The sequence below is a fragment of the Haemaphysalis longicornis genome, unplaced genomic scaffold, assembly GCF_048455015.1.
Source record: "Haemaphysalis longicornis isolate Haplotype H1 unplaced genomic scaffold, Haemaphysalis longicornis Haplotype H1 scaffold_2, whole genome shotgun sequence".
In the NCBI taxonomy this organism is placed as follows: domain Eukaryota; kingdom Metazoa; phylum Arthropoda; class Arachnida; order Ixodida; family Ixodidae; genus Haemaphysalis; species Haemaphysalis longicornis.
Window position 1 is genome coordinate 208,497,960 of NW_027526295.1, and position 24,321 is coordinate 208,522,280.

At 47.6% G+C, this 24,321-nt stretch overlaps 1 protein-coding gene across 1 annotated transcript in view; it reads left to right on the forward strand.

Annotated features, from left to right (window-relative positions):
• Nucleotides 1–24,321, forward strand: part of LOC144168481 (putative chitinase 10) — a 114,810-nt gene that overhangs the window by 55,460 nt on the left and 35,029 nt on the right. Inside the window, exons 10-12 of the mRNA XM_077697454.1 lie at nt 12,816–13,019; nt 17,991–18,247; nt 18,623–18,726. Of these exons, the coding sequence (XP_077553580.1) occupies nt 12,816–13,019; nt 17,991–18,247; nt 18,623–18,726 (565 nt within the window). The remainder of the gene's footprint in view (nt 1–12,815; nt 13,020–17,990; nt 18,248–18,622; nt 18,727–24,321) is intronic.

The window sequence follows — 24,321 nt, forward strand, 5'->3', positions numbered from 1 at the left end:
CCGCGTCTGGCAATTCCCTCACCACGGATCGAATAATTCCTCCAGTCAGGGAGTTATGCAATTCTTTACCAGAATCTTGCTATACCTCTGCCACCCCTCAGAATTACCTTATTCCACCAAACAGCATTTTGCAATACTTCACCAGGAAGGGTTAGCGTACTCTTTTCAGAATCATTGTATTCTTTCAACCAGAGTCCCATAATGCCTCCTCAAGGAGGGCTAGCTTACTCTTTGTCAGAACTAATGTATTCCTTTGAAGCAGGATCTATGCACTACCTGCGAGTTGCCGAACTCTACTATTCAGAGGCAGCACGATGTTACCTTTAACAAGACTACACTTTAGCATCCACAACAGCATTAGTGTCAGCCCTCTTTACTTCATGCTTACAAACTGAAATACAGTAAAATTACTTCACAAGTAAACTTAGCAAGGCGTCTTTACAAAAAAAGCTGTCGTTTGTGCTTAGCCAAAAAAAAAAGACAAAAAAAAAAGACAAATCGTTTTCACACTGCATTTCATGCTTTATTTTGACATCCTCACACACGTCGCTCCACCTGTATTGCAGTTGCTGCTTTTATGACCGAAACCATCTGCTCTGTCGGTGGTAGGCCGAGCATCATCTCAAAAAGCAGACAGGTCAGCTTTGTCTTTGAGGCATACTGGATGTTGAAGGTCCAGTAGACCGCCAAAAGCAAAGCGAACCCGTCCACTAGGTCCATAGCCGTCAGCTGGAGCTCTTCGAAGTGCACGGTCACGGCTCCAGATTTCTCCGCAGTTTGGCCCGAGAACAAGATCCTGGGGTAAAGGGAAGTCTCTCCATGGCTCCTGCATAAAAAGCACACAAATGCAAGTACCAGAAGACACACGAGTAACAGTATTTTGCGCTTCCTTCCTCAGTGGACAAACCACTGTACAAAGCGATTCTCAGGAAAACGAATCGCTAGTTAGTAGTCTATACACTTAAAGCTAACAATTTAGTGACTACGCTAACGATTCATCAATGTGACATTCACAATTGTCTACTGATGAGGCAAAATGCTCCCTTTAGCAAATTTGAATTGCTGTGATGGTGATTGCTGAGCCTGATTCACAAGTACTACACTGGATTTCACTTACTCAACTTACAGAAGAAAAATATGCATACCAGCTTTGAGAGCAAGGCCTCTGGCTTTTCTTTCACCAGCAGTGCAACTGAAAAGCCATCTGAGAAGAACGAGAGCACGGATTAATTTAAAGCATCGGGGTCCTGATCCCCTATTCAAATTTTAAACCAACAAGGTCGTCCTCCTCTTTTTTTCCAACCAACCACTTTCAGAAAAAGCAGCCAGACCAGCAAGAGAACCTGCAACCTCAGGCCAACCTGCAAGTACTTGGTGTTATCAAAAAGGATGGCTTGAAGACAAGCAATATTACAGCAAATCTGTCAGCCTCTCATTATTGGAATTAATCATGGGATCAGTGAACAGTAACAAGGCCGAATCATGGAGAGTAACAAGAGGCAAGCAGAAAATAAATGCCGCACAACCGCATTCCTAATCCCCATCAATCTTGAAGCTGCACATCGAATCTTACTCGTGACCAAATAAGTTTGTTAAAAAATACTGCAGTGTTTGGCAGTTTGAAAAAGCTACATCATTAATGCACTGCAGTGGAAGAGACACATTTTTAATCAAGCAGAAAGTTGGTTACGCAGCTATGTTATGTCTCTAATGACATTTATAATAAAACACAACTAAGGTCAGTCGATGCTAGAAAGTAAAGTATGCAAATGACACCATGAAAGCTAAAAGACACATTTTTATTTGCCAGACGACTATGGAAAAGTGACCAAAGATGAAGTGTTTATTACTTACAGCTGTCGGCCGCATCAGGCATCTTTGCTCTCTTTCTGCTTCCGAACGCCAGGCGATCACAATATGTTGTTGAACAGCACTATTGTAGAATAGCCCTGGAAGCATCCACGGGAAACACCTTTACGTCGTAGCGCCTGTAATAAGTAAAAAAAAGTTCACTATAATGCTAAATGCACGCTGCTTACTAAATACAGCACCTAGCACCAGTTTTACCACATGTCCGCGTAAAAATATTCAGCCTAAAGGTCTAGCTTGTCAACACTCGCTATGAAACAAAACGTACTGCAGTATTCATTTTTCAATACTGCGTTTTACGGTAGCCGTTACTTGGCTCTTTTTTGAGAAAACAGTACGGAATTTCACCGAAAATGGGCTTCACTCTTATTGCAGTCGCGCAAGGTAATAAGAAAAAAGTCCAATACACAAAGCAACACGCCAGCGGTTCCGTGAAATTTTGTTGTGGCTACTGTAGCCACATAAACAATTAATCGCGATGAAATGTCCTGCCGTCAACGTTTTATTAGCGTTAAGTATTGTTTTCTAACAACACGGGACCAGAGGCTACAAGGCAACGCACTACACAATGGGTTCGGAACGCACAAACCTTCACGTTCTTTTTTTTTGCAAGACATCTATGCCAACTTGGCGGTTGAATTGAAACCTTGTGACCTTTGACTGCGTTATATTTTAAGGGGTAACCAAATAAAGCGACGCTACCAACCTAACTGATTGGGTAATAAACTGGTTACGGTGTTGCTGTCGCCGTCGCTCACTTCTGCCTCGTCAGACGCGCGAGATGGGAACGGAACCGACGGATAAGCCCGGCGGCAGTGTAATTACCTTGTCGCTCGACAATATATTTACGTTGCTCAAGAAGATAATGAAACGAAAGCCTAATTTATAGCTAGCACTGGACACATGTACGATTAGTACACGCGATTCGCATGCGACTGATCGTTACGATTGATCGTTAGGGCCTGTTTTGGGTCGTTCGCTGGTCCGAGGAGGCTCACGACGTGCGACTGGTAAGCCAGATGCAGTCGTGCCATCATTGCGATCGAGAGTCCGCTGAGCGCCAACCGCCCGCAACAGGCTTGCGTTGCTCGGGTCGGCTCGGGTGTTGGGAACCTTAGGCTTAGCATTCTGGCGGACATTTGATCGCCGCTATCTGTGCAACTGCGGATGACAACCCGTAACACAACTTTTCACCACACTATCATCCTTTTTCTCGCATGTGAAACTTTATTTGGGCTATAACGGCCGTTTGAGCGATCGGTGACCAAGACATCTGCGTAGCCTGTTTAGATGCTTCCGCGCAGGTATCGCCATCTCTCGACCGCTCGGCGCACCGTGCGCCGCGGCATCCACGGCCGGTCAGCGCAGGCTTGCATAGCGGCAGATATCTGATCGCCGCTTTTAAAATAAGCCCTGACAACAATCCCTAGCACAATTTTTCACCACATTAACACCTACTTTTTCGCATGCGGAACTTCTTCTTAGCGAACAGATTGATTCGGGAGAGCAGCGACAAGCGGTTGCTACCGTGGTCTGCGCCGGTTCGAGCCGCTGAGTGTCTCGGGCTGGCAGGCGCGGCCGGCGTGAGCGCGGACTGTTCCCGAAGGCAGAAAACGCTTCAAGATTGCTTGCTTTATCAATTTCTTGCGAAAAAACGCGCGGAATCTACAAATTCAGCTCAGCGATCGTCGTAGTTGACCATACAGCAAAAACAGTGGGCGGAGCGACGCCGACGACACATCGCATGCGCGCATCGGGCCATGTGTCTCAAATTCACGCGTACGGCTAGTCGTGTCGACAGTCGTAACGATCAGTGGCATGCGAATCGCGTGTACCAATCGTACATGTTTCCAGTGCCTAAAGAAGCCAGCTTAATAAATCCGCAACTCTTATACTGCACACGAGTCTTGTTTCAACGCATGCTGAACGTCGTGAACCTGCGATGGGAGCACGGCCGCTTGTTCGAAAAACACAAAGCCGGAAAAAGGATAGCTAGAACTGGTGTCACACAAATGAAAGCACATGTATGTGACCCCTTAATTCTTCGCAAGAACCAACAAGGCTAAGCAGCACTCACGAGCGCCAGTTGTTATAAATAAAGCTGAAGTTTTGGCGGGAACGAGCGCGAGCTCTCCCGTACTGCGCAAGAAAAACTGAAATGGTGACTTACGTTTTCAGCGGCGGCCGCAGCAGCCAAACGGTGTTATTTCACCAGTCAGGTATACTTCAAACACAGCCACCGACACCAAAACGCACCTCACAGACACGTACAGCCGGTAAAACGCTTGTCTATAACAGCGATTTCAACTTCAACCAGCTACATCCGAAAACTGCCGAAACATACTCGTTCCAAACATGTCGGAGGCAAAAGCGAAGGGCTAAGACTTCAGAATTCCGCAGTACTTTTATTCAAATCCCGCTCCGGCGGGGCAGGATAGGGCTGAGAGTACGAACGCTGTGTTATAGACAAGCCTTTTACCGGCTGTACAGGAGTACTACGGCGGTTTCAATGCCACAAAAGAGACGGAGACGTCGGAGAGACGCGCCCGTCCGAAATTTGGTATTCTTGAATGGCTTTTGAGAAAATTCAAATTGCAGGGACGCATCTAATTACGTGAGCAGAGAGCATGATTTTCAAAACGCGTTCAAAACAGTACCTGCGAGCGATGTTCCCGGTGCGTCACCTTAGCTACTTCAATGAAGTTCTGGAATTGATTCATTTTATGACATCGTGACGTATCAATAATTAGTTTTAGAATTCCTCTGTCACTGCTCATTATTACCTTTCCGCACGATGCGAACTCACGGACACACCACTAGAGATAAAGATTTGCAACTAGTGTTTCAACTTAGGGCTTAGCTTCCATATGAGTAATATTCTACATATATTTATTTATTTATTTATAACTATCTCTCAGTTTCCTCGATAAGGCATTGAGTAAGGTAAGCTAAAAAAGACACAAGTACAAGTTTTAGCATGTGTAACAAGTAATGCGTGAACGGGGTATATAAAAATGAACGCTAAACATAAGAAACGCATAAAACAAACCTACACATAAATGAGGATCTCACCTCATGGCAGAACAACAACTGCAATTCACTGCACGGATATCGCGTCTGATGAATATTAAATTTTACTGCATTTCCTGCAAGCGATGTCGATCGCATGAAGACTCCTAACCTTAGGTGGCTTCATTAATTTATGTTGTCGGTCGCCCTCCAAGCCCGTGGTAATCGCGAGAATTATTCGTTTTAAAAGTATTCACATATACTGTTTTCTTTTCCGTTTTTCTTGTTTTTCTAGAAATAAGAATTCCCGTTGCCAACACGCCATTTACCACAGCAGAACGCCTTTGAGGCGATATAAGAATAACAAGGACACTGCGCTAACATGAGTGCTCACTGTATATGAACTCCAAAACGTATTGTAGAAAAATTCTGAATTTATATCACCCCGAATATGTGTACTCCAGTTACAAGACCGAATACAATCCGTGAATTGGAGTGAATTGGTAAACATTCATGTTGGATACACATAAAGAAGTGCGGGGGTCACGAGCAATAGCGTTAGTTCAAAAGGGGGAAATCCCCGCTTCACGTTTTATGAGGCGCACCACAGTGGATTCCTCCGGATTAATTTTGAACACCTGGGGATCTTTAAAGTGCGCCGAAATTCCGGACACACGGTCGTTCTTGCTTTTAGCCTCCACCAGAAAAGCGGCCGCCGCAGCAGGGAATCGAACCCGCGTCCTTGTGCTTAGCAGCGCAACGCCTAAGCCCCGCTTTACCCACACCCTCTCTTTTCGAAACCGGCTTCCGAAACAACGACAGCGAGCCGCCTCATGACAAATACATTTTTTAGGCGAAGCTCATTTGAATATATAGTATTTCTTGTATTTTGCATGTATGCAAACAAAAAGTTACGTATCTGAAGAGTGAGGCGTTCTTTACCGTGGGGCGTTCGAAAAAAATGTCCCGGTGTAGGCATTGTCAGTACACGGTCACCACCAATGCCACTCGCCGTTCTTGACCTCAAGCTTATGCGTCTCAACACTCGATCCGCACCATCAGTAGACTAGTTAATATGATGCACCGTCTGCTCGTTCGCTAGAGTCAAAATAAAAGTGCGTGGATAAATGTATCTGTCTTCCTTGAGGATGCCCATCGTGAACTTTCAACAGAAATTAAATTAGTTTACACCTTTCCGGTAAATTTGGCGCCACCTGCGTGTCACGTACCAAGACAAGCTTCGCTGGTAATCCACATTCACCTGGAATGTCTCGTGATTTTTCTTTTCGATTATTCCTCACAAAATTGGGAGCTATCAATCTACATTTAATCTACTATAACACTTACATGTTCCAGCTTGACCAATTCGACACTTATTGCTGCTGCAGACATACATTCTTACGCAGTAATATTACCACTCCAGGCACATCGGATAATCTAAAAAAAAAAACTGCGCGCAAATTAACGGGGACAAAAACACACGAAGACAGCAGAGAACCCCGTTAATTTCCGCGCAGTTTTTTTTTAGATGCATTATTACCAACTCGCCCAAATCTCAACCCTTTTACATCGGATAACTTGGAAACCCGATCAAAACATTTTAAAAGTCTAGCTTTTCTGTGTGGACTCAACACGCAAACCCCTCTGTCCGTCTGGGGTGCAGGATGTGCCAGACTTTCCTGCATGCGAAAATTGTAAGATTAAAAGGCCCTGAACCTTCGTGTTTTAATACAAGAGCACTCATATCGGCCTTCCCAGGGAAATCGAGAAAACGGCCGCAACAGCACTCAATTGTCGTCGTCATGATTCCACAGCTCAGACGACAAGGACAGAAAGAATAAGGCAAGACAGGCGCTAAGTACGACCGGCGCATGCGATTCGCATGCGACTGATCCGCCAAAACCTGTCCTAACAATCACTCGTAATGATCAGTCGCATGCGAATCGCATCCGCCGGTCGTTCATGTGTCTACCGCTTTAAACAAGTCATCGCCAAAAACGAGCATCTGCAGTATCTGCGAGCTTCCAAAAAAAAGTGAAAGGTATGACATCATGAAAAGTATGTCATATATGTGGGCTTTTGTTTCCGTTCCATGGATATATTATATATGCATGGTGGTTTCGTCAATAAACTTTCAGCGCCTGTTTGGTGTCCTTTCTTTTATCTTTTCACTGGCCTAAAATAACGTAAAATTACGAGCAACAACAGTTGTAATAAACACGTTCGATTTGCGTGCTTGCAACTCCCATGTTAACAACGGGCGCGGATTTTGCTGCCTCAAACGCTCGGTCGAATTCGTTTTCGTACCGAAATGACCTGTACCGAACCGCCCTGTACCAAAATGTCCTGTACCGAAACGTCCGTGTACCGAAAAGACCGTACCGAAACGCCCTGTACCGAAAAGACCAGGACCCCCGAAATTTCCGTGCACCGAAATGTCCGTGTACCGAAAAGACCGTACCAAAACGCCCTGTACCGAAAAGACCTAGACCCCCGAAATGTCCGTGCACCGAAATGTCCGTCCACCGAAATGTCTGCGCCGGAATGTCCGGATCCCCATTTGACTAAAATGCCACCTTTGAGCTGACACACAACGTTTTTCAAAACCATTTGATTGAAATGCCGTTTGAGACAAAAGAGCACGACTATCGACCTTTAAAAATCTCCAAGGCCTTTGAAACGCGAAAGCTTGTACTCTCGAACCCAGTTTGTTCATGCCGATTTGCAATTATTTGCGAGTAAAACTTTGTTATTAAAGAGCTCGCTCATAATCACTTTTCTTTTGTTTTTGTTTACTATCACTTGGTCGACTACTAGAAAGTAGCTTAGACTCCCAACACCGGTGGTACGAAAAAAGAAAAAAAACTGCCTATGTTGTGCAAGTTTTGTGAGCCGCGGGATGACGTGCCTTCGAATATCTCTAAAAGTTCGTATGCACACGTGCTTGTGGGGTCGCAAATGATCGTCATTCAGCGGAATCAATGGGAAATTGGGTAGGCCCATTACTGTAGGACCCACACAACATGCAGTGAAGGTAAACTTTTGGCTGCGACCTGTCTGGTTGGGAGGCTACAAATGAAAAGCTATAATTACACTGCAAACAATGGTACAATAAATGGAGAAGCCGACGTTTCACAACCAGCTTTCTTTCTCAGGGGTGACTGGGGTCAGCCTGCTGCCGCGTCCTATAGCCTTTCAACGCGTTAGGTATCTCACAAAGCCCCTCTCTGTCTAGCGCAGGCCATGCGTGTACACAAAAGTGAGAGTCCCAAGGTAGCGATTGGTATTGTGACGTTGTGCCACCAAGTTTTCGTTCTCGACGATGGCCGTCCCGACGAAGTCGTTTCTGTGGCCGGGTGCATGGCAGTGCTATAGCTATACATGCACCATGAGCTGACATAATCTATTTACTGCACAACAAAGAGCCACCGAAGAAGCCCCCGAGGACACAATGATCAGTCTCATTCGCCCCAGTGTCGCCCATCTCAAGGAACAGGCTTGCTCCCTGCACCCTTCCGCGCGTCGCCGTCATATTAGGTATGACGGCGACGCGCGGAAGGCCTTAGTCATACCGATGGCGCCCCTTTCCAGGAATCGCTCCTTTTTCGCCCCGTTGGCCTCCACGGCTTCAAGCCGGGTATAATAACACTTCCAACATTCTTGGATGCAGACGTCTCCTCGCCTGCTCCCATTATAATAGGAAGGAACTTTTAATCGGCTGGTGTGGCGAGAGCTGCAACAGTTGTCTATAAGCTTTCGGCGCCCACTTTGCACAGTGGAAAAGCACAAATGGCACCCCCGACATAGGAGGCTGTTCCTCCAGCAACAACCCCCCCCCCCCTCCCTGGTCAATCCCCTTAGCAACGCCACTGTAAGTGCGATCGCTGATTATTTTTGAGTAGAACCAGAGTCCTTCAATACACCGAATGCAACGACGACGGGGTGATAGAGAATATCAGGAAAGGCGAATGCACACGTGCTTTAATTAAAAGGCACTTTGGTTTCTTTCCTTTTTATTTTTTTCGTGACGGTTGAGGGGCTCATTAAACGCGGAAAGTTTGGTCTCTCTCTTGGTCTGTTTGTCAGCCTGTCTTTCTGTTCTTCGATTCAGCCGCCCGGCCAAAGTTAATGCAGAGGAGAGTTCTAAACAATTAAGTCCGCTGGCAATGTCAATACTTGTGATTATTGTTGAGCCGAAACAAAACATTAAGCATATTTGAAATAAAACACCAATACATACCAGATATTTGCATTGTTCCTTAGAAAAATTCCAAATGAGTAGTCCTTGAGAAGTTGATTATCTGTACGTATGCTGCAGAAAACATTATTACAAAGCATTTCCAACTTCTGATAAAACAAACAATGCAAACCCGCCGCAGCCCCTGCTAACAACGAAGCCGGGACGGAAGCGTGCGGCGATAAAAAGAGAGAGAGAGAGAGTAATTTATTGCATGGAAAGAAAACACAGAGAGGTCGGCCTGATCGTATAGTCTCTGACCTGCTACTTTGTGTGGGGGTGGGCAAGGGGGAAAGAGCACAGATGGAGAGGGTGACAGGTATGACGAATATAATAGGTACCTTCCGTAATGCATTTCTAAAAACGCCTTATTAAGCACTTGCGTTATAAAAAAAAAAAACCAACGCATACAAATGCGGAATGCCGAGAAATTGCCCTACATCATTTAGCGGTCTAAAAAGGCACAGGTTCCTTTTTCCGCGCAGTGCCCTCATTTCCGCAGCCTTTGTCGTAGGGGATCCGCAAAGTGTGAAAATAGAATAGTTACTCTATCTGATTTTGAAAAAAAAAAAAAAAAAAAAGCGATAATAAGTCGTCAAAACACGACTGAGAAAATACGGTGATACTGTCACTGATTTGTTATATAAAATACTTAATAAGTCGCTACAAAAAGAATAATGAACAATTAGGTTTTATAAATGCTACAAATATCCCAGCTAATATTCAACAAATAAACGGAAGTTTTTTTTTTTTGGCAAGGCCGCACAACCAACTGCTGGCCTAAAATAACGCAGAACTGCGAACAAGAACATCTGTAATAATTAGGTACGAATTGCGTGCTCGCAACCACCACGTAAACAACGCGCGCAGCCTACAGCGCATGCCGGAATTCGCCTTTGTACCGAAACACCCGTGTCCCGAAACGCCCGTGTCCCGAAAGGTCTGTGCGCCGGAAAGAGCGTACCGAAACGCACTGTACCGAAACGTCCTGCACCGAAAAGACCGGAGCCGACCGCGGAGGCTATGGGGGCTGTAGAGGATGCCGGCCACTACGAGAGAGGGCACCACACGTTCCCACTCTCTAACCTGGCATCAGACTCCAGACAAAAAGTGCCCAGTAACATTTTTCTGTGGACCAATCACGTGGAATTTTATGGCGTCTTGAAGTTAACATACTGTAGTACTAAAATCCGGGAGAGCAATTGAATATCTGATCTTGCAGCGACACAGTGCTCGATTTAGGAGAGCCAAGTGGTCCATTTTTCAGAGACTGCCCATAGACGCCATTGACAAAAAGTTATATGCCCAGGTAACACGCATCGTTCGAGTTATATGATTGAAAATATACAGTAATGGAGAGTGAAAGCTGTTCTGTATACAACCGGGAGAGCAATTAGCTCACTGGTTTGGGTGAGGAGCTATTGATTTTTCATTTTTCGCTCCCTTCAGTTACGGAGCGTCGCGCCGCCACACGCCGACAGAAGGCGCTGCTCTCCGCGGAGGCGCTTGGGCAGTAATCCTGGGTTCGCACCTGTTGACGAGTCGTTTTCGTAAGCGCCAGCCGGTGTTCGAGGCTGCGTTTCTCACGTGACGAGAAACAACAGTGCCCGAACAAGGGTGCGGGCTGTGCCTACGTGTGTGCCAAATATAAACCCGCAGGGAATCTGCGCTATGCTAGTATCGTGCACGTGCCGCTGATATGCACAGTACGCCGCAATGAAGGCAGTCGAAATCACTCTCGTCCTGCTCTGCGCTGTTAGCGACTCACACCACAGAACGGCATCAGCCGCGCCTGAAGGTGAGTCATTCCGTTCCAGCTAAGCAGAGGTAGGTGAAAAAAAAAAAAAAAATTAGAGAGAGGAGCCAATGCTCAAGTTAGGCATACAGGTCTCGTCACAATACCCTGGGTTGCCGAAGTGTAGGGAGTCCAGCTGTTCACGTGTCACCCAGGGCTGTTCGCAGAACTTGCGTGCTTCAGCTAACGATGGAGCATAAAAAAGGCAAATTAAAATTGACCAATTGTCGCGAAGTTTGTTTTCCCTTCAGTTTTCCCTTTAGACCAGAAAGCAATGTCACAGTTTGTGCGATAAAAGCGAACCAAGCAGCGCTGTACTAGAGGGAATAACCCCGATCACTGCACGAGAACCTATTCCTGTGGGCACGCGACGGGGACGATACAAGCGCACGAATAAATGAGCAGTCCAAAGCATCGAGTAGAAACAAACAAATAACTGACGGGCGATTTCGAACGAATGCAGTGAGGTGTGTACCCGCAGTATAATTTGGCTGGCGGACAGATTGTGGTGACAGAGGGAACTCACTTCACTCTTCACGCCCTCTCTCCATCCTCCTTGGCCCTTTTTCCTCATGTCCACTTTGTCCGAGGCTTCCCACAGACAACGCCTATGTAGCCAGGCTTTTAACAAATGACACATATACAGGGTGTCCCAGCTATCATGCACCAAGTTTTAAAAAAAGAGTAATGGTGTAACTCGAAGAAAACCTATTGGATAATGTTTGCAGTACTGTGGAGAAGTGGTGACTAATTTTTTCGTTAATGAGTCTTAACTAATTATTTCTAATTAATTATCTAACTCGATAATTACTGTCCTAATCACTGAAGTGTCAATGAGGCATTTGTAGGTATCGATGAGGGGCATCTAACTGCGGTATTTTCAGCGACGAACTAATAGCGTACTCATTTATTCTGACTGATAAAGAAAACCCGCGAAATATGAAAAATACCACGTGACGGCGCATCCGCGCGCATTGTAAAGCAGCGTCCCCAAATAAGCTGATTGAAAGCAACTGCTTCCGGTGTTACCCACCCGAAGAGACAACGCATCACCTTCATAAGGCGCGTGTGCAGATAAGGCACAAACTCGGTGGCGATTTCGTCTTTCTTTCTTTTGTTTATTTCATTCTGGCTAACTCAGAGGCAGCCTGTTTGAGGGCGTTGGTTTACGATGCGCGCGGACGCGCCGTCACGTGGTATTTTTCATATTTCGCGGGTTTTCTTTATCTGTCAGAATAAATGTGTACGTAATTAGTTCGTCGCTGGAAATACCGCAGTTAGATGCCCCTCGTGGGTACCTACAAGTGCCAGATTGACACTTTTGTGATTAGGGCAGTACTTCGCGAGTTAGATAATTAATTACAATTAATTAATTAAGTCTCATTAACGAAAAAAATGTGGTCCGCTTCTCCACAGTACTGCAAACATTATCCATTAGGTTTTCTTCGAGTTACGCCATTACTCTTTTTTAAAATCTTGGTGCATGATAGCTGGGACACCCTGTATACTATGCTGCTGGTGTAGTCAAAGCACTGATGTTCCTAGACAGTTACAGCAAAAAAGTTTGAAATGGCGGGTAGTATGAAAGACCTGGGGCGCCCATAATATCGGTCGGCTATTAAAAACAGCTTGTGAAAAATACGAAGTTATAGAAATTAACATGGTGACTGTCGAATAAATGCATAAGCTGGTCCGCTATACCCCGAGCCTCTTTAAAGTCAGCTTCACTACTAAACTTATAAATATTGCTGGGAGGACATTTTTGCGGGACTTTCATTAAATACCTCTACCGAGAGGTCCTCCAATGCTAGATCATCACGACGGAAGACCGAAGTCAGCTACTGGAACATCATGGTTACCGAAGCAAAACTTCGAATTCTGAAGTGGCTGTCGTTGTCTCAGCAGTCGCAGATGGCGCGCCCAACCATCAAGTGTTCCTGTGCTACTGGGGAAGCTGGTCGTACCAGTGGAACGGCTCGGACAAGTTCTCGGTGGAGGACATCGACGCATCCCTGTGCACGCACCTGGTCTATGCTTTCGCCAAACTGGACAACGGGGTCATCGCGACCTTCGACCCCTACCTGGATCTCAAAGACGACAACGGACTGGGTAGGTACATATGCTGCGCAACACGAGCGCATGCCATGGCGGCTAAGGTTCACGCCGTCGTTCTTATCTTACGTTTACACAGCTGTCCTCACGCGAAGCTGCTGCTGGTGGTGTTTCACGTTTTAATTCACTTGCGTTGCCCTTGTGGGCTGCTGGGTAATTAAGAGAAAAGAAAGAAAAAAATTCGCGGAACCCACGCAACGTTGGGAATCGACGTAATGCGAAGCTTTCATTGGGGCATACTTGGATGGGAATGAACCGACGCGTGGCATTTTTTAGTTTTACTGCGCTTGGTGGAGTTGCTGTTTTTTTTTTTTGCTGTTGTTTTCAGAGCAGTGAGCCAAGAGAGAGAGAGAGAGAGAGAGAGAGAGAGAGAGAGAGAGAGAGAGAGAGAGAGAGAGAGAGAGAGAGAGCAAACTTTTTTTCAGCAGCTCAAGTCGGAGCCTCTGTATGAGTCCTCGGAGGAAGGGGGTGTTCCACGGTCCTCCGACGGTGGCGGGATTGGCGGAGATGCACCGAGAGTTTGAATTTGGGCAGCCAACAGGGACCGCAGTGCGGCCCTAGATTCTCGGAGGGGGCGGCCCAGCTTGACCATGAGTAGGCAATATCAGGGGGAAAGGGCTGGCGGAAAGAAATGTGGGAGACTAGTGAGAGGCGAGTGCATCGGGAAATACATGACGTCAGGAGAAACGTTCAAAGTTTCAATCTCCCTGGCGAAGACGCCATGACCTCCCAGCGCAGAGGACACGCAGAATCTGGGGTGTGCAACGTACTTCACCCTTCTCAAGTCGCTGTCCCAGCCGACGCTTCGAGGGAGCGAACGTTATCTCGTGTAACTTCGCCACGCGCCCTCCCACCACCTCCTCCCCTTTCCCGCCTCAACTAGTCTCTTACATGCGGAAGTTAATAACCGGGGGTGGGGGCTAGCTAGCGTTGTCGGGTGTAAGATAAAACCCAGCGGCGCACGATGCCAAAAAGCAGCAGCAGCCCCCTCCAAACTTGACTAAAGAGACACAAAAATCTTCGTTTCAAAAAAAAAATAATAATAAATAAGGGCAGGGAAGAGGGGAAAGCGAGATTCTGGGCTGTTGAGTATAGTAGGGCCCACAATGCCGATATCCCGGTGCTGAAGTCTTGCGTTGTTCCGCTGGGGCTTTATGGCCAAGGGCGGGAAGCCTGGTGCCGGTTGGCGCGCAACTGGATCCAGAAGAAACTCGCTACAGCGCAAGCCAATGTTCGACGGCGGTCGCTGTTGGTGTAGATAAGTCCGGGAGGGCCCAAGCTCCCAGGGAGGTCGGGAGTACGTCGCACTGCTGATTGGCGAGGGCTCGAGTCCGGGCACTGAGTAGAGCGGACAGCTCCCAAAGCCGCCGCTCCAGGTCCGCTTAAACTAGGCAGGTGTGATAGAAATGAACCCGTGTCTAGTGGTGTTCGGAAACGCTGCAGCAGGAAGAGGGTTAAGGCGGGAAAGTCGTTCGATGCCAGTCACAACCCCCAAATACGGTTGCCCACATTCCTTGAGAAGCCGGTGCAATCTTCTTGAACACATCTCCGCCCGAACAGACTCCGTCGAAACAAGGCGAGGAAGAGGTGTAAGTATGGTGGTAACTTGCGGATTAGGGGATAGATTGAGCAGATATTAGGTGATAAATAAATTAACACATCAGTTTGTTCGCCGGTGAATATATAACGGACTGGACTACTGAACTGAACATTCACAAACATTTTCTTGAGCAGAGGTGGGGCAAGTATGTGCTTACGAAATATTATCATTAGTCATCGCCTCCTGTATAAAAATACACGAGGCGATGCATTAGCTTATAAGCAAGACTTCCAATGAAAAAAGGCCGAGTCATTCCACTCTGTGAATGTGGATGACCAGCGAAACTGTTTAGCACCGGACACGGAGATGACACAGAAGTCTGAACTAAGGTACGAACACATTTTTTTGTGAAATAATTACAAGTAAAGGAAGGAAGGAAGTAAACTTTATTTTCCTGAGCACCCTTAGTCCAGGGCGCCGTCTTGGGAAGCCGTGGCCATGGCTTCCTCCGCTCTGGACGTCAGCAGGAGCTGTGTCGCAGCGCTGGGGTCAGCCAGACTTGCCTCCCAGGATGCTAGAGTTGGATTCGGGATGGGGGTCAACTTTGGATGTCGATCACAGCCCCATATTGTGTGGAATATGTTTGGGTAACCTCCGCAGAACGAGCAAGTAGGGGTGCAGGGTAAATTTCGAAAGCGATGTGTGAGATGTTCAGTGGGTAATGTGTTAGGAAACTCGGTTTGATGATAGTCTCCTTAGCGACGAATTTTCACATAACTTTTACTGGGAAAGTTTTTTTAGATGGCATTCACACAAAAGTTTAGCGGGCGATTTCTTCTCTTGGCAACACTGAAAACCGCCATGACAGTGCCCGCCGTGTCTGCGCATGCGTCCGCATCTCGCAGAAAAAAACGGCCCGGGGTCAGTCGTCTGCGCCGTTATTACCCGATTATCGGACGTGGCCTCAACAGATATGAATAATCGCAGTGACATTGTGTGATGACGCTTTACTTGCCTTTGAAAACTCCGCATCAGCACAGGAGAATGGAGCCGCGCTTGCGAACGAAAGCGGGACGCACGATATGCCTACGCTTCTGGGCAGTTGCCTGCGAACACTGGTATGGACATGTGCGCCCGCACCTTGCCCACTTCAGAGTCGTTCAGTACAAAAGCCAAATATTAATGCTTCCGAAGATAATTATGACCTTTCACGCACACGGCGATTGAGATACAACGGTACCGTACCAGTAAGTGCGTCGTTAGCTGGGAGACTGGCGACATCAATCGGCAAGTGGCCGAGGAGGGTTTCACTCACGGAGCACTATGTAGATGCCGCGGCCGCGGCGAATTTTCACAGCGTTCCTCGTGCAGAGGTGCCTGCTCACCGGCGGGCGCGTCGGCGGCACGGCTTTGTCGTCTGCTTTAGCGACGGTTGTTTTGGGCCTGTTTTGGCGCAGCTTCGCGTCCACTGCGCGCTTCCTTCGCACGGCTTGATTAACTTGTTCGACAGCAACTCCTGGGTAACCCGCACTTGACGAAATTAAGTGGTCGTACGGCAAAGATACCTTAAGAGCTGATTTGTAAGGCGGGAAAACAAAATGCACAAACCCACATACATCTGGCCGCTAGAGAAACGCTACTTTTGCCCACTCTTGCCACGAGTGGGACTTCGTTTTCTAAATTGCTGAATACCAATTCGTTTGTGTTTTAAGAGGTATTACTCAAGGCGAAAGGAGCAACTGGTTCTGATAAATAGCGATTTATAAGATGCTCCAGCTTTATCGCAATTCTCAAACTTACTAAACTAACTAGTTTTAATCTGCATAAAAGGGAATCACTAAGCAAACACGCCGAATTGTTTCGGTGTCTGCGCTTGTGTCGCGCGGTGGTGTAAGTCCCGAGCTAGCACATCAGGATGGCTAGGTCGCTAGGTTCCGCTGTCCCCCCCTTCAAAAGATGCTCCTCTCCATTTTCTTTCTGCCGATACACGGCCGCGATACGGCGGCGGCGGCGGCGGCGGCGTCCGCCGCTCTAGCCCGGCCATGGCCCACGCTGCTGCTGCGTTCGGAACGCCGCCCCCGCGAATTCCAGGTAACGGTTGGCAGAATCTCTGGTTTCACTCTTAGTAGAGCCAAGTGTGTGAATTCAAGTGACATCGCTTGGGCAATTGTCGTGGGTGTCGCTTAAAGCTTTGCTTTCCAACCACCTTCACAGCGTGAATTGGAGCCTTTTTTTTTTTTTTTTCATGCACCTTAGGCTTCAACTCTTACTCTTTCCTGCACAGAGACTGCACGAAAATTACGGGGGATGCCTAGAACTTTGTAAGAATGTGAAGGTGAAAGCCTAGTTGTGCCTTCCATTGAACTGCCTCATCTTCTTCCATAGCCGCTTCCTTTTTGCGGAAAGTTACTACGAGCGACATATCGATGTGCTCTAGCCCTTTCCGCCGTGGCACACTTACTCGGGCCTCATCGCCCGCGACTAGGACCTGGTGCGTCGTTACCCATAGCGTTGTGGAATGAACCTATGGGCCCACGCGGCGGCGTATGAAAGGCACGTCCAGGAGGTTCTACGGGCTGACATTTTCTTACGTCCTCTGACATTTCTTACGTCCTCGCCAGGGCCGCTGTTTTCCTTTCCCTCCACACCCCTACATCCCCTCCATTGCCCCTTCTTTCGGCTCTCCAACTGCGCTCCATCGCCCTTTATCAGAACTCTCCTTCCGCGATGCTTTTTTTTTTCCCTTTCCCGGCGCGCGCTCCGATTTTCTGTGCCTAAATATAGAAATCTACAGCTTTCAACTTGAGAATTCTGATCAACTAGAGGCTGACAGCTTTGCTGAAACATGTACAGAGCATGCTTGCAGACGACCCGCCCATAGGGACTGCAAACATCTGAGCAGGGACAATAAGGCAAGCGTTGGTGCGTAACTTGCGCAGTTTACCGTATAGCTGCATCTCGTGCAAACCGCATACCAATGAGGCAGCTCGAGGGACTAATAGTATATGAGGAGACACATAACGTCATGAAGAGAGGAGATATGGAAATACGGGGGCAAAAAATGCATACGGATAGCACGGGACAGGGGCTATTGAAAGTGTTAAGTTTTTAAATTGACATGAATATTCATTCCTGCTAATGTTGTTGATGATGATGAGTAGGAGAGTAAGATAGATGACAGCGACATTGAAATTTACACTAAGTTCGTTTATATATTCAATTTATATGTAGTTTTTTTTTACGCCTCATTTGTTCAGTTTCCCTTTATTCATATTAGGTGTCACACCCCATGAAGGGGCAGAGCTGTCCTCTTTGCAACGAGGTGAGCTGTGTACATTCACGAGGCTTATCCTACGGGACCCATGGTGACACAAAATGTTTCTTTCTCCCTCTCCCGCCCTATGTCTCTCTTACGCGTGGTCCCGCAGGCATGTACGGGAAAGTGAACCGCCTGAAAGAGACTCATCCGGAGTTGAAAACGCTCCTCTCCATCGGCGGCTGGGAAGAAGGCTCGGTCAAGTTCTCGCAAATGGCGTCCACGGCCGGCGGCCGTGAGCGCTTTTCCCAAAGCGTGGCAGCCTTCCTCGATGAACACGGCTTCAACGGGCTTGATCTCGACTGGAAGTACCCGGCGGCTAGGGGAGGGGTACCCCGGGACAAGGAAAACTTCGTTCTGCTGCTCCAGGTATGCTCGGGCATTAATAACGCCAGCCCGAAACGCACGCTCGCACAGCTATCATTCGAACATTAGTGCGCAGTTCGCCACTGCAAACATTTTTACTGGAAAAATTCTAGTATAAACTTTCCGGTCAATAGGTCAACTATATATGTAAATTGCCAAAACGAGAGCAGTCTGCTCTGAAGAATTACGAGTAGGGCTAACCGGTTTCACTTAACTGGACTGCGAGTGACAGACTAAATTAAATGAAAAGATGGCTCCACCCGATGACTATGACACAAAAAAGTTGTAAACGGGACTTTTCTAACTGTGAGAAACAATTAAAAAACAATTAACAGATCTTGTACTTGAACCAAGTACATCCCTTTGCGTTTCTCGCAGGAGCTCCGCAGTGTCCTGGAGCCACAAGGACGGCTCCTCACGGCGGCTGTGGCGGCAGAAGCGGAAATCGCCAGTGCGGCCTATGACGTGCCAGCGATTACCAAGTGCGTGGAAAGATTGCAGAAAAATGTACATTGCGTCATAGTTTACACGACTGAAGATAAAACACTGAGGGGGTTCTATCTTTCTGCTTCAGTGAGCATCAACCACAAAATGCTGTGCGAAAGCAGCATAGATTCCTGCCCATAGAACTGCGTTAGACTAGGTGCAGAGATGCACAGTATATAGCGTTTCAAGTTATTTAGTTATGCACTGTTCGCACTAAGTTCTAATCACACTATTTGCTATCCGCTTGTCACCGAGCCCACCCAACACAGTCTTGTGGTCAAAGAGAGAGACAGAGTAGACGTTTATTGAAAAGAGAAGAGGTCGGCATGAGAAACTGATCTTGGCCTGCTACGTCCCACTGGGGAAAAGGTACAGGGGACAAAAAGAGAGAGTAATGAATATAAAAAGTACGAGAAATGACAGTTAAATAGACTTGTGAAATAGATACATGCAATGAGACCAACAACGTCTCACATGCAACTATGCGCCAAATCAGATGATCACAGCCCAATTTTCATCACATGATGATCGTCAATATAAAATTATGAGTAATTATTCCGCATTCCATGATATTTTTTTGCAAAATAGAGCCGAGAACCCAGAGAGGAGTCGCTTAGGTATATAAGATGCGCTTTAACGGCAAGATTTTGCTTCCTGGTGTAAGCCCATGCGCCTGAAATATTTCGCTCGGACAGAGGGCGAGTGTCCCAGCACATAGTAATGCTGCCTAAAGGTCCTTCGCTCAGTAGTAAACATTGGGAAACACTTAGAAAATGTTCAATAGTCTCTGTACAACTACACACAGAGCAGTCTGGGCTGTTCTTGTGGCCGTTTGTAATGCAGATACTTTCGGGTCAATGCTACTCCAAGCCGCAGCCTGTGTAGCAAGGTCGCTTGGCTTCTGCGAAGTCGAGGAGCGTGGGCGAGCCAGAACATTTGCTCGGGATCGAGTCTGAAGCCGTTCGTGTCGATTCTGTGGGGCAGACACATGCAAGACGACAGCTTGTTTACGTGCTCGGTAGAGTATTGCGTTGGTATCTTGTCTTTTGAAGGGTATAGCCAGGAGAGTTCTGTAGCAGTGTGCCTGCTGTGCTTCTGCATCCGCCAGCTCGATTCTAGCGATGCCACAGTGACTTTGTATCCAGTGAAGCCCCACCGTGTGGCCCTTTTCACACAACTCTAAATAGGATAGCAACATCAGTGGTCGACCTGCAGCGCTGATTTGCAGTCACAGAAGATAGTCCACTGCTGCGGCCTCTCACGACAAAGTGTGCCGAACGCTTCTCGTAAACCGACCAGTTTTGCTGCGGTAGACGTCGTTCTGTGAGCAATCTTGAGATGTTTGATTAATTCCTTCCCAGGCATAACAACGGCCACTGCATACGAAGACGCCGTGAGCGAGCCGTCAAGAAAACATGCGATGCCTCCTCGCAGATCTCATTGATGTAAAATAGTGCAAGTTGTTTTAAGGCCAAAAAAGACTTATGGGATTTTTTACAGATTTCAGGAATCGATAATCGCACCTGTAGATAAGGTACAACCGATAAAGGCACGTCTGAGATTTTGGCGACCGTAAATATGGAAGGCATCAAATGTTATGGCGCCGAGATACTTCGGGAGTAGCTGGAGTTCGGCCAGTCCTTGAAGACACTCGACAGTGGATGACACTGATGTCTTATCATTTGTCGGAGGTGCGCAGAAAGAGGTTCTTGCCCGAGGTCCACCTGAACTGGGCAGGCTCGCGCTTCGGAGATCGTTCCACATGCTCATGTGCATCGAGGCAGCCCCAGACAGATTTGAAGGGCTTGTGCCTGTGCACTTTGAAGCACTTTTAGGGACGATCACCGAAGGTGACAAAGTATAAAGGACTGTACTGTAAATAGCCAGTAAATAACACCCGGTAAAGGCGCAACAGCGATGAAACCGATCGGCCCCATGATTTCCCAGCCATATGCTGAAGGACGTGGGTGAAACTAACTTCCTCCGGAGTGCAGAGACATGTTTTGACCACAATAGATCTCTATCAATCGTTCCGCCGATGAATTTTTGGTGAGTGACACACGGGACAACAGCCCCTTCATCATGGGTTTTGGGGTAAATACCAATGTTGCATTCTTGGACGTGAAATTTTATATCACTGGAGTCATAGGTAAGTCAAAGTGGCAGTTATTGCTTTCAGAAGTCGTGCTTGCACGTGAAATCGCGTTACGCCTGATGTGCAAATGCGTATATCATCCGCATAGGCTGATATTACCACTATTCTGGAAATACCTTTAGTGTTAGCCATGAGAGCCAGTGTGAAAGCGTAGGACTGAGTACTCCTCCTTGTGGGACGCCGCGAGTGACGGGCTGGTCGGGTGTCTTGCCATACAGTGTGTTCATGGAAACCATCCGTCCTCGGAGGAAGGTTGCTATCCACTGCTGCTACCACCCTCCAATTACAATAGACCCACGGGCGCCCAAATTGCTATTGCGAGATACATTATCACACAGAGCATGGCAGCTGTCAGACGATGGTGGTGTTTCTCATTCTCGAATGTAGTGAGAATGTCAGTAACGCTGTCTATAAATGAGAGTCCTTTGCGAAAGCCTCCCATGGCATCTGGGCACAAGCAGTGCTTTTCCAGAAACAATTCTAGACAAGCGAGGACCATACGCTCCACCACCTTGATTACACAGCTAGCCAGTGCCACTGGCCTGTAGCACGAAATACCATGTTGAGATTATTAGCCAGGCTTGAAGACACCCACTACTCCACCTCTTTTTAACAACAGAGCTGTTTAAGCTCTTCGTAGCGCCGTCCATAAACAGAAAAAAATACCAAGGAAATGTACGGGCGCAAGTGAGCGTGCGTATCGTGAGGAGCTGCCGGCGTCGTCCAGACTTGGGCGTGGGCTTGTGCTACGTGAGAGGCTCGCAAAAAGAAAATAAAAAATACCGGGCGCACGTGCCAGTCAGCGTTTAATAAGCAAAGAGCGTCGCCAACAAAACGACTGTCGTCTGCTCCTGACGTCACTCACTCCGCGTTGCTAGGGGCAGCCACCTGCGCTCGATTGATTACGGGGTTTTACGCGCCGTAGTGGAGGGCTCCGGTTTATTTTGACCAGCTTTAACGTGCGCCTAAATCTCGAGCACACGGGCGTTTTGGCTTTTCGCCTCCATCAGAAAAGCGGCCGCCGCGGCCGGGAATCGAACCCGCGTTCTTCGGCTCAGCAGCACAACGCCTTGGACACTGAGCCACTCGGTAGGTCCCCTCCGCTCATAAAACTCGGAACCGTCACGGCGGCGGCGGCAAAACTCCCTTCGACTCTGTGCCGCGCACATGGGGGATGGGGCGACCAAAGAAGATTCAGGCGCCCGAAGAAGAGGCGGCTCATGAAGAAGCGCGCCACGCCACGTGGCAAGAATACAATAACCCAGAAGAACAAGAAGAAGAAGAAGAAGTAGTGCATGTCTTCAACGGCAAGGGAGCGCTCAACGAAGACTTTGCGGTGGCGGACGATGAAGGGTATACGAAGACTAAACAGGACCCTACAAATAAAGCACTTATATACCTTACTTTGCGTTTGATTTGGTCTTCCGCTGACGAACGCCATATTACATAGAGGAGAAATGGTTCTGAGTGACTTAGGGCACTCGTAGAGTTTAGCTTAGTGAGTCGAAAACAGCTCTGCTGCGACATCAGGTTTGCACCACTGTGCAAGCTGGCTTTCATTTTTTTCAAGTAGCTTAGGACAGGCCCAGAACACCAATTGAAGTTGTAGAGGTCCAGAGAGGTTTTTCTTCTTGTGTGCCGAGATGACAGAGTGCACAGTAGGTGATGCCATCGGGCCCAGGTTCTGTAGAATGAGCTGAAGCCGCGAGTGCTACAATGAGCTCGTGCAGCGCAAACGGAACGTTTAAGAAGCTACCCACAGTTGGAGACGCACACCGATTTAATAATGCCATGCCTTCAGCATTGTCCCTTGCAACGCGCATGCATAAGTCTTCGGTAACATCTGTGTCAATGCGGTTCTGGTGTACGGCCAAAGTTCGAAATGGATGCTGTTGTGTGGGTGTATACGGTAATGTACGCACGATATGCCATATCCTATAGAAAGTGGCTTCCGAAGGTCTAATCTGTAACAGAACGATATCCAGCGCTGTCAGCCAAGCTTCTCTAAATACGTCCGCACAAGTTTCTGGGTTCTACAAGACGCTCTCAGGTCAGAGGTAGCTTTTGTCCGTCGTTACCTCCTTCTAGCTCGACGTCTAACAGTGCGAAGCACTTGGTACAAAGCCTACCCTGGATTACATTTAGTGAAGCATGCTGCACTGTGTGATGCATCCCGAGTTGCCTGGACAATGCTCGGTTCAAAATCAGTCACTGAGGCCAAGCTATTGCAGGATAATATAAATCAGAAAATAGAAACACTTGCCAGTCAGTGTAAGGTTGTTCCCGCGTATGTGGTGAACCTTGGTATCACGTTAGCCGTGCATATGTGGGCACGTGATCACTTCCGTAGGAGTCAACATCAGCGCACCACGCAGCTGCAGACGAAAGGCAGGTAGATGTGACTGCGAGGTCTAGGTATAGCTGCTGTAAGCTGAATCCTGAAAAAGCGCCAGCGAATCATTGCACAAAAAGCCAGGTCATGACTGGGGGTGAAATTGGCGAGGTGTCGCCCTCATGTGGTGCTCGCGATGCTTCCCCAGAGCTCATGACTGAAGCCACCTACAATGATGTGTAGTAGTAGTAGTAGTATGAAACTTTAATGAGACTTATAAAGTAGGAGTGGTTCCCTAGTCCGGGAATCCAAGTGATGACCGGGCGACCGAAGCCCTAGATGCCAGTAGTTGCTGGACATCCAGGTGGTCGCTAGTGATCAGGTTCTCCCACGGCTCATGGAGGGGGAGGGGGGAAGGAAAGGGTGGGAGGTCAGGGTTATGCGCACACTCTTCCAGGGCATGCGTCAATAATCAGGTCCAACTGATTATTATCGAATCGTGCACGGGGTGACACATATCTGGCTGTCACTGAAAAGGTGCTGGTTTTATATTGCACTGTAACAGCAACATATTCATTGCAGTTATGGGCCGGAACTTTGTGCTTAATGTAGGTTAAGCCACTGCGAATGCATAGTAACACTTTGCTGGCACTTCCGTCAACATCCGACAAAAAATGTTCAAATCCAGGTAGTCAAAATGATGACGTCATATTTGGCTCATAGAACACAATTAGAGAAAATTGATATTTCAACGTCCTTTGCTTCAAACATGCCAGGCGACCTTTCGGACCTCCAGCGTTCGATTGGAGAATGAACGACCGGCGAATTCTTTCCGCTATTGACCAGGTGGTTGTGACACGAGGGCCATTTTACTGGTTATTGGTTGAACGAGGTCAAAAAGAGCTCCACAGCATCCAGGACTTGCAGAGCCGTCTGCGCAAGTGGTGTTCTGATGCCGACCAATAACACGCGCTGGGCAGCCATGCACTGCTTCAGCATCGCCTTGATTTGCTCATCTGTTGTCATGACTTCTCCCCTATCCTTGTACGTGTTCGCTTGCTCAAGTAGTTCGAATCTTAGCACTCGCCTTTGATGTAACATCCA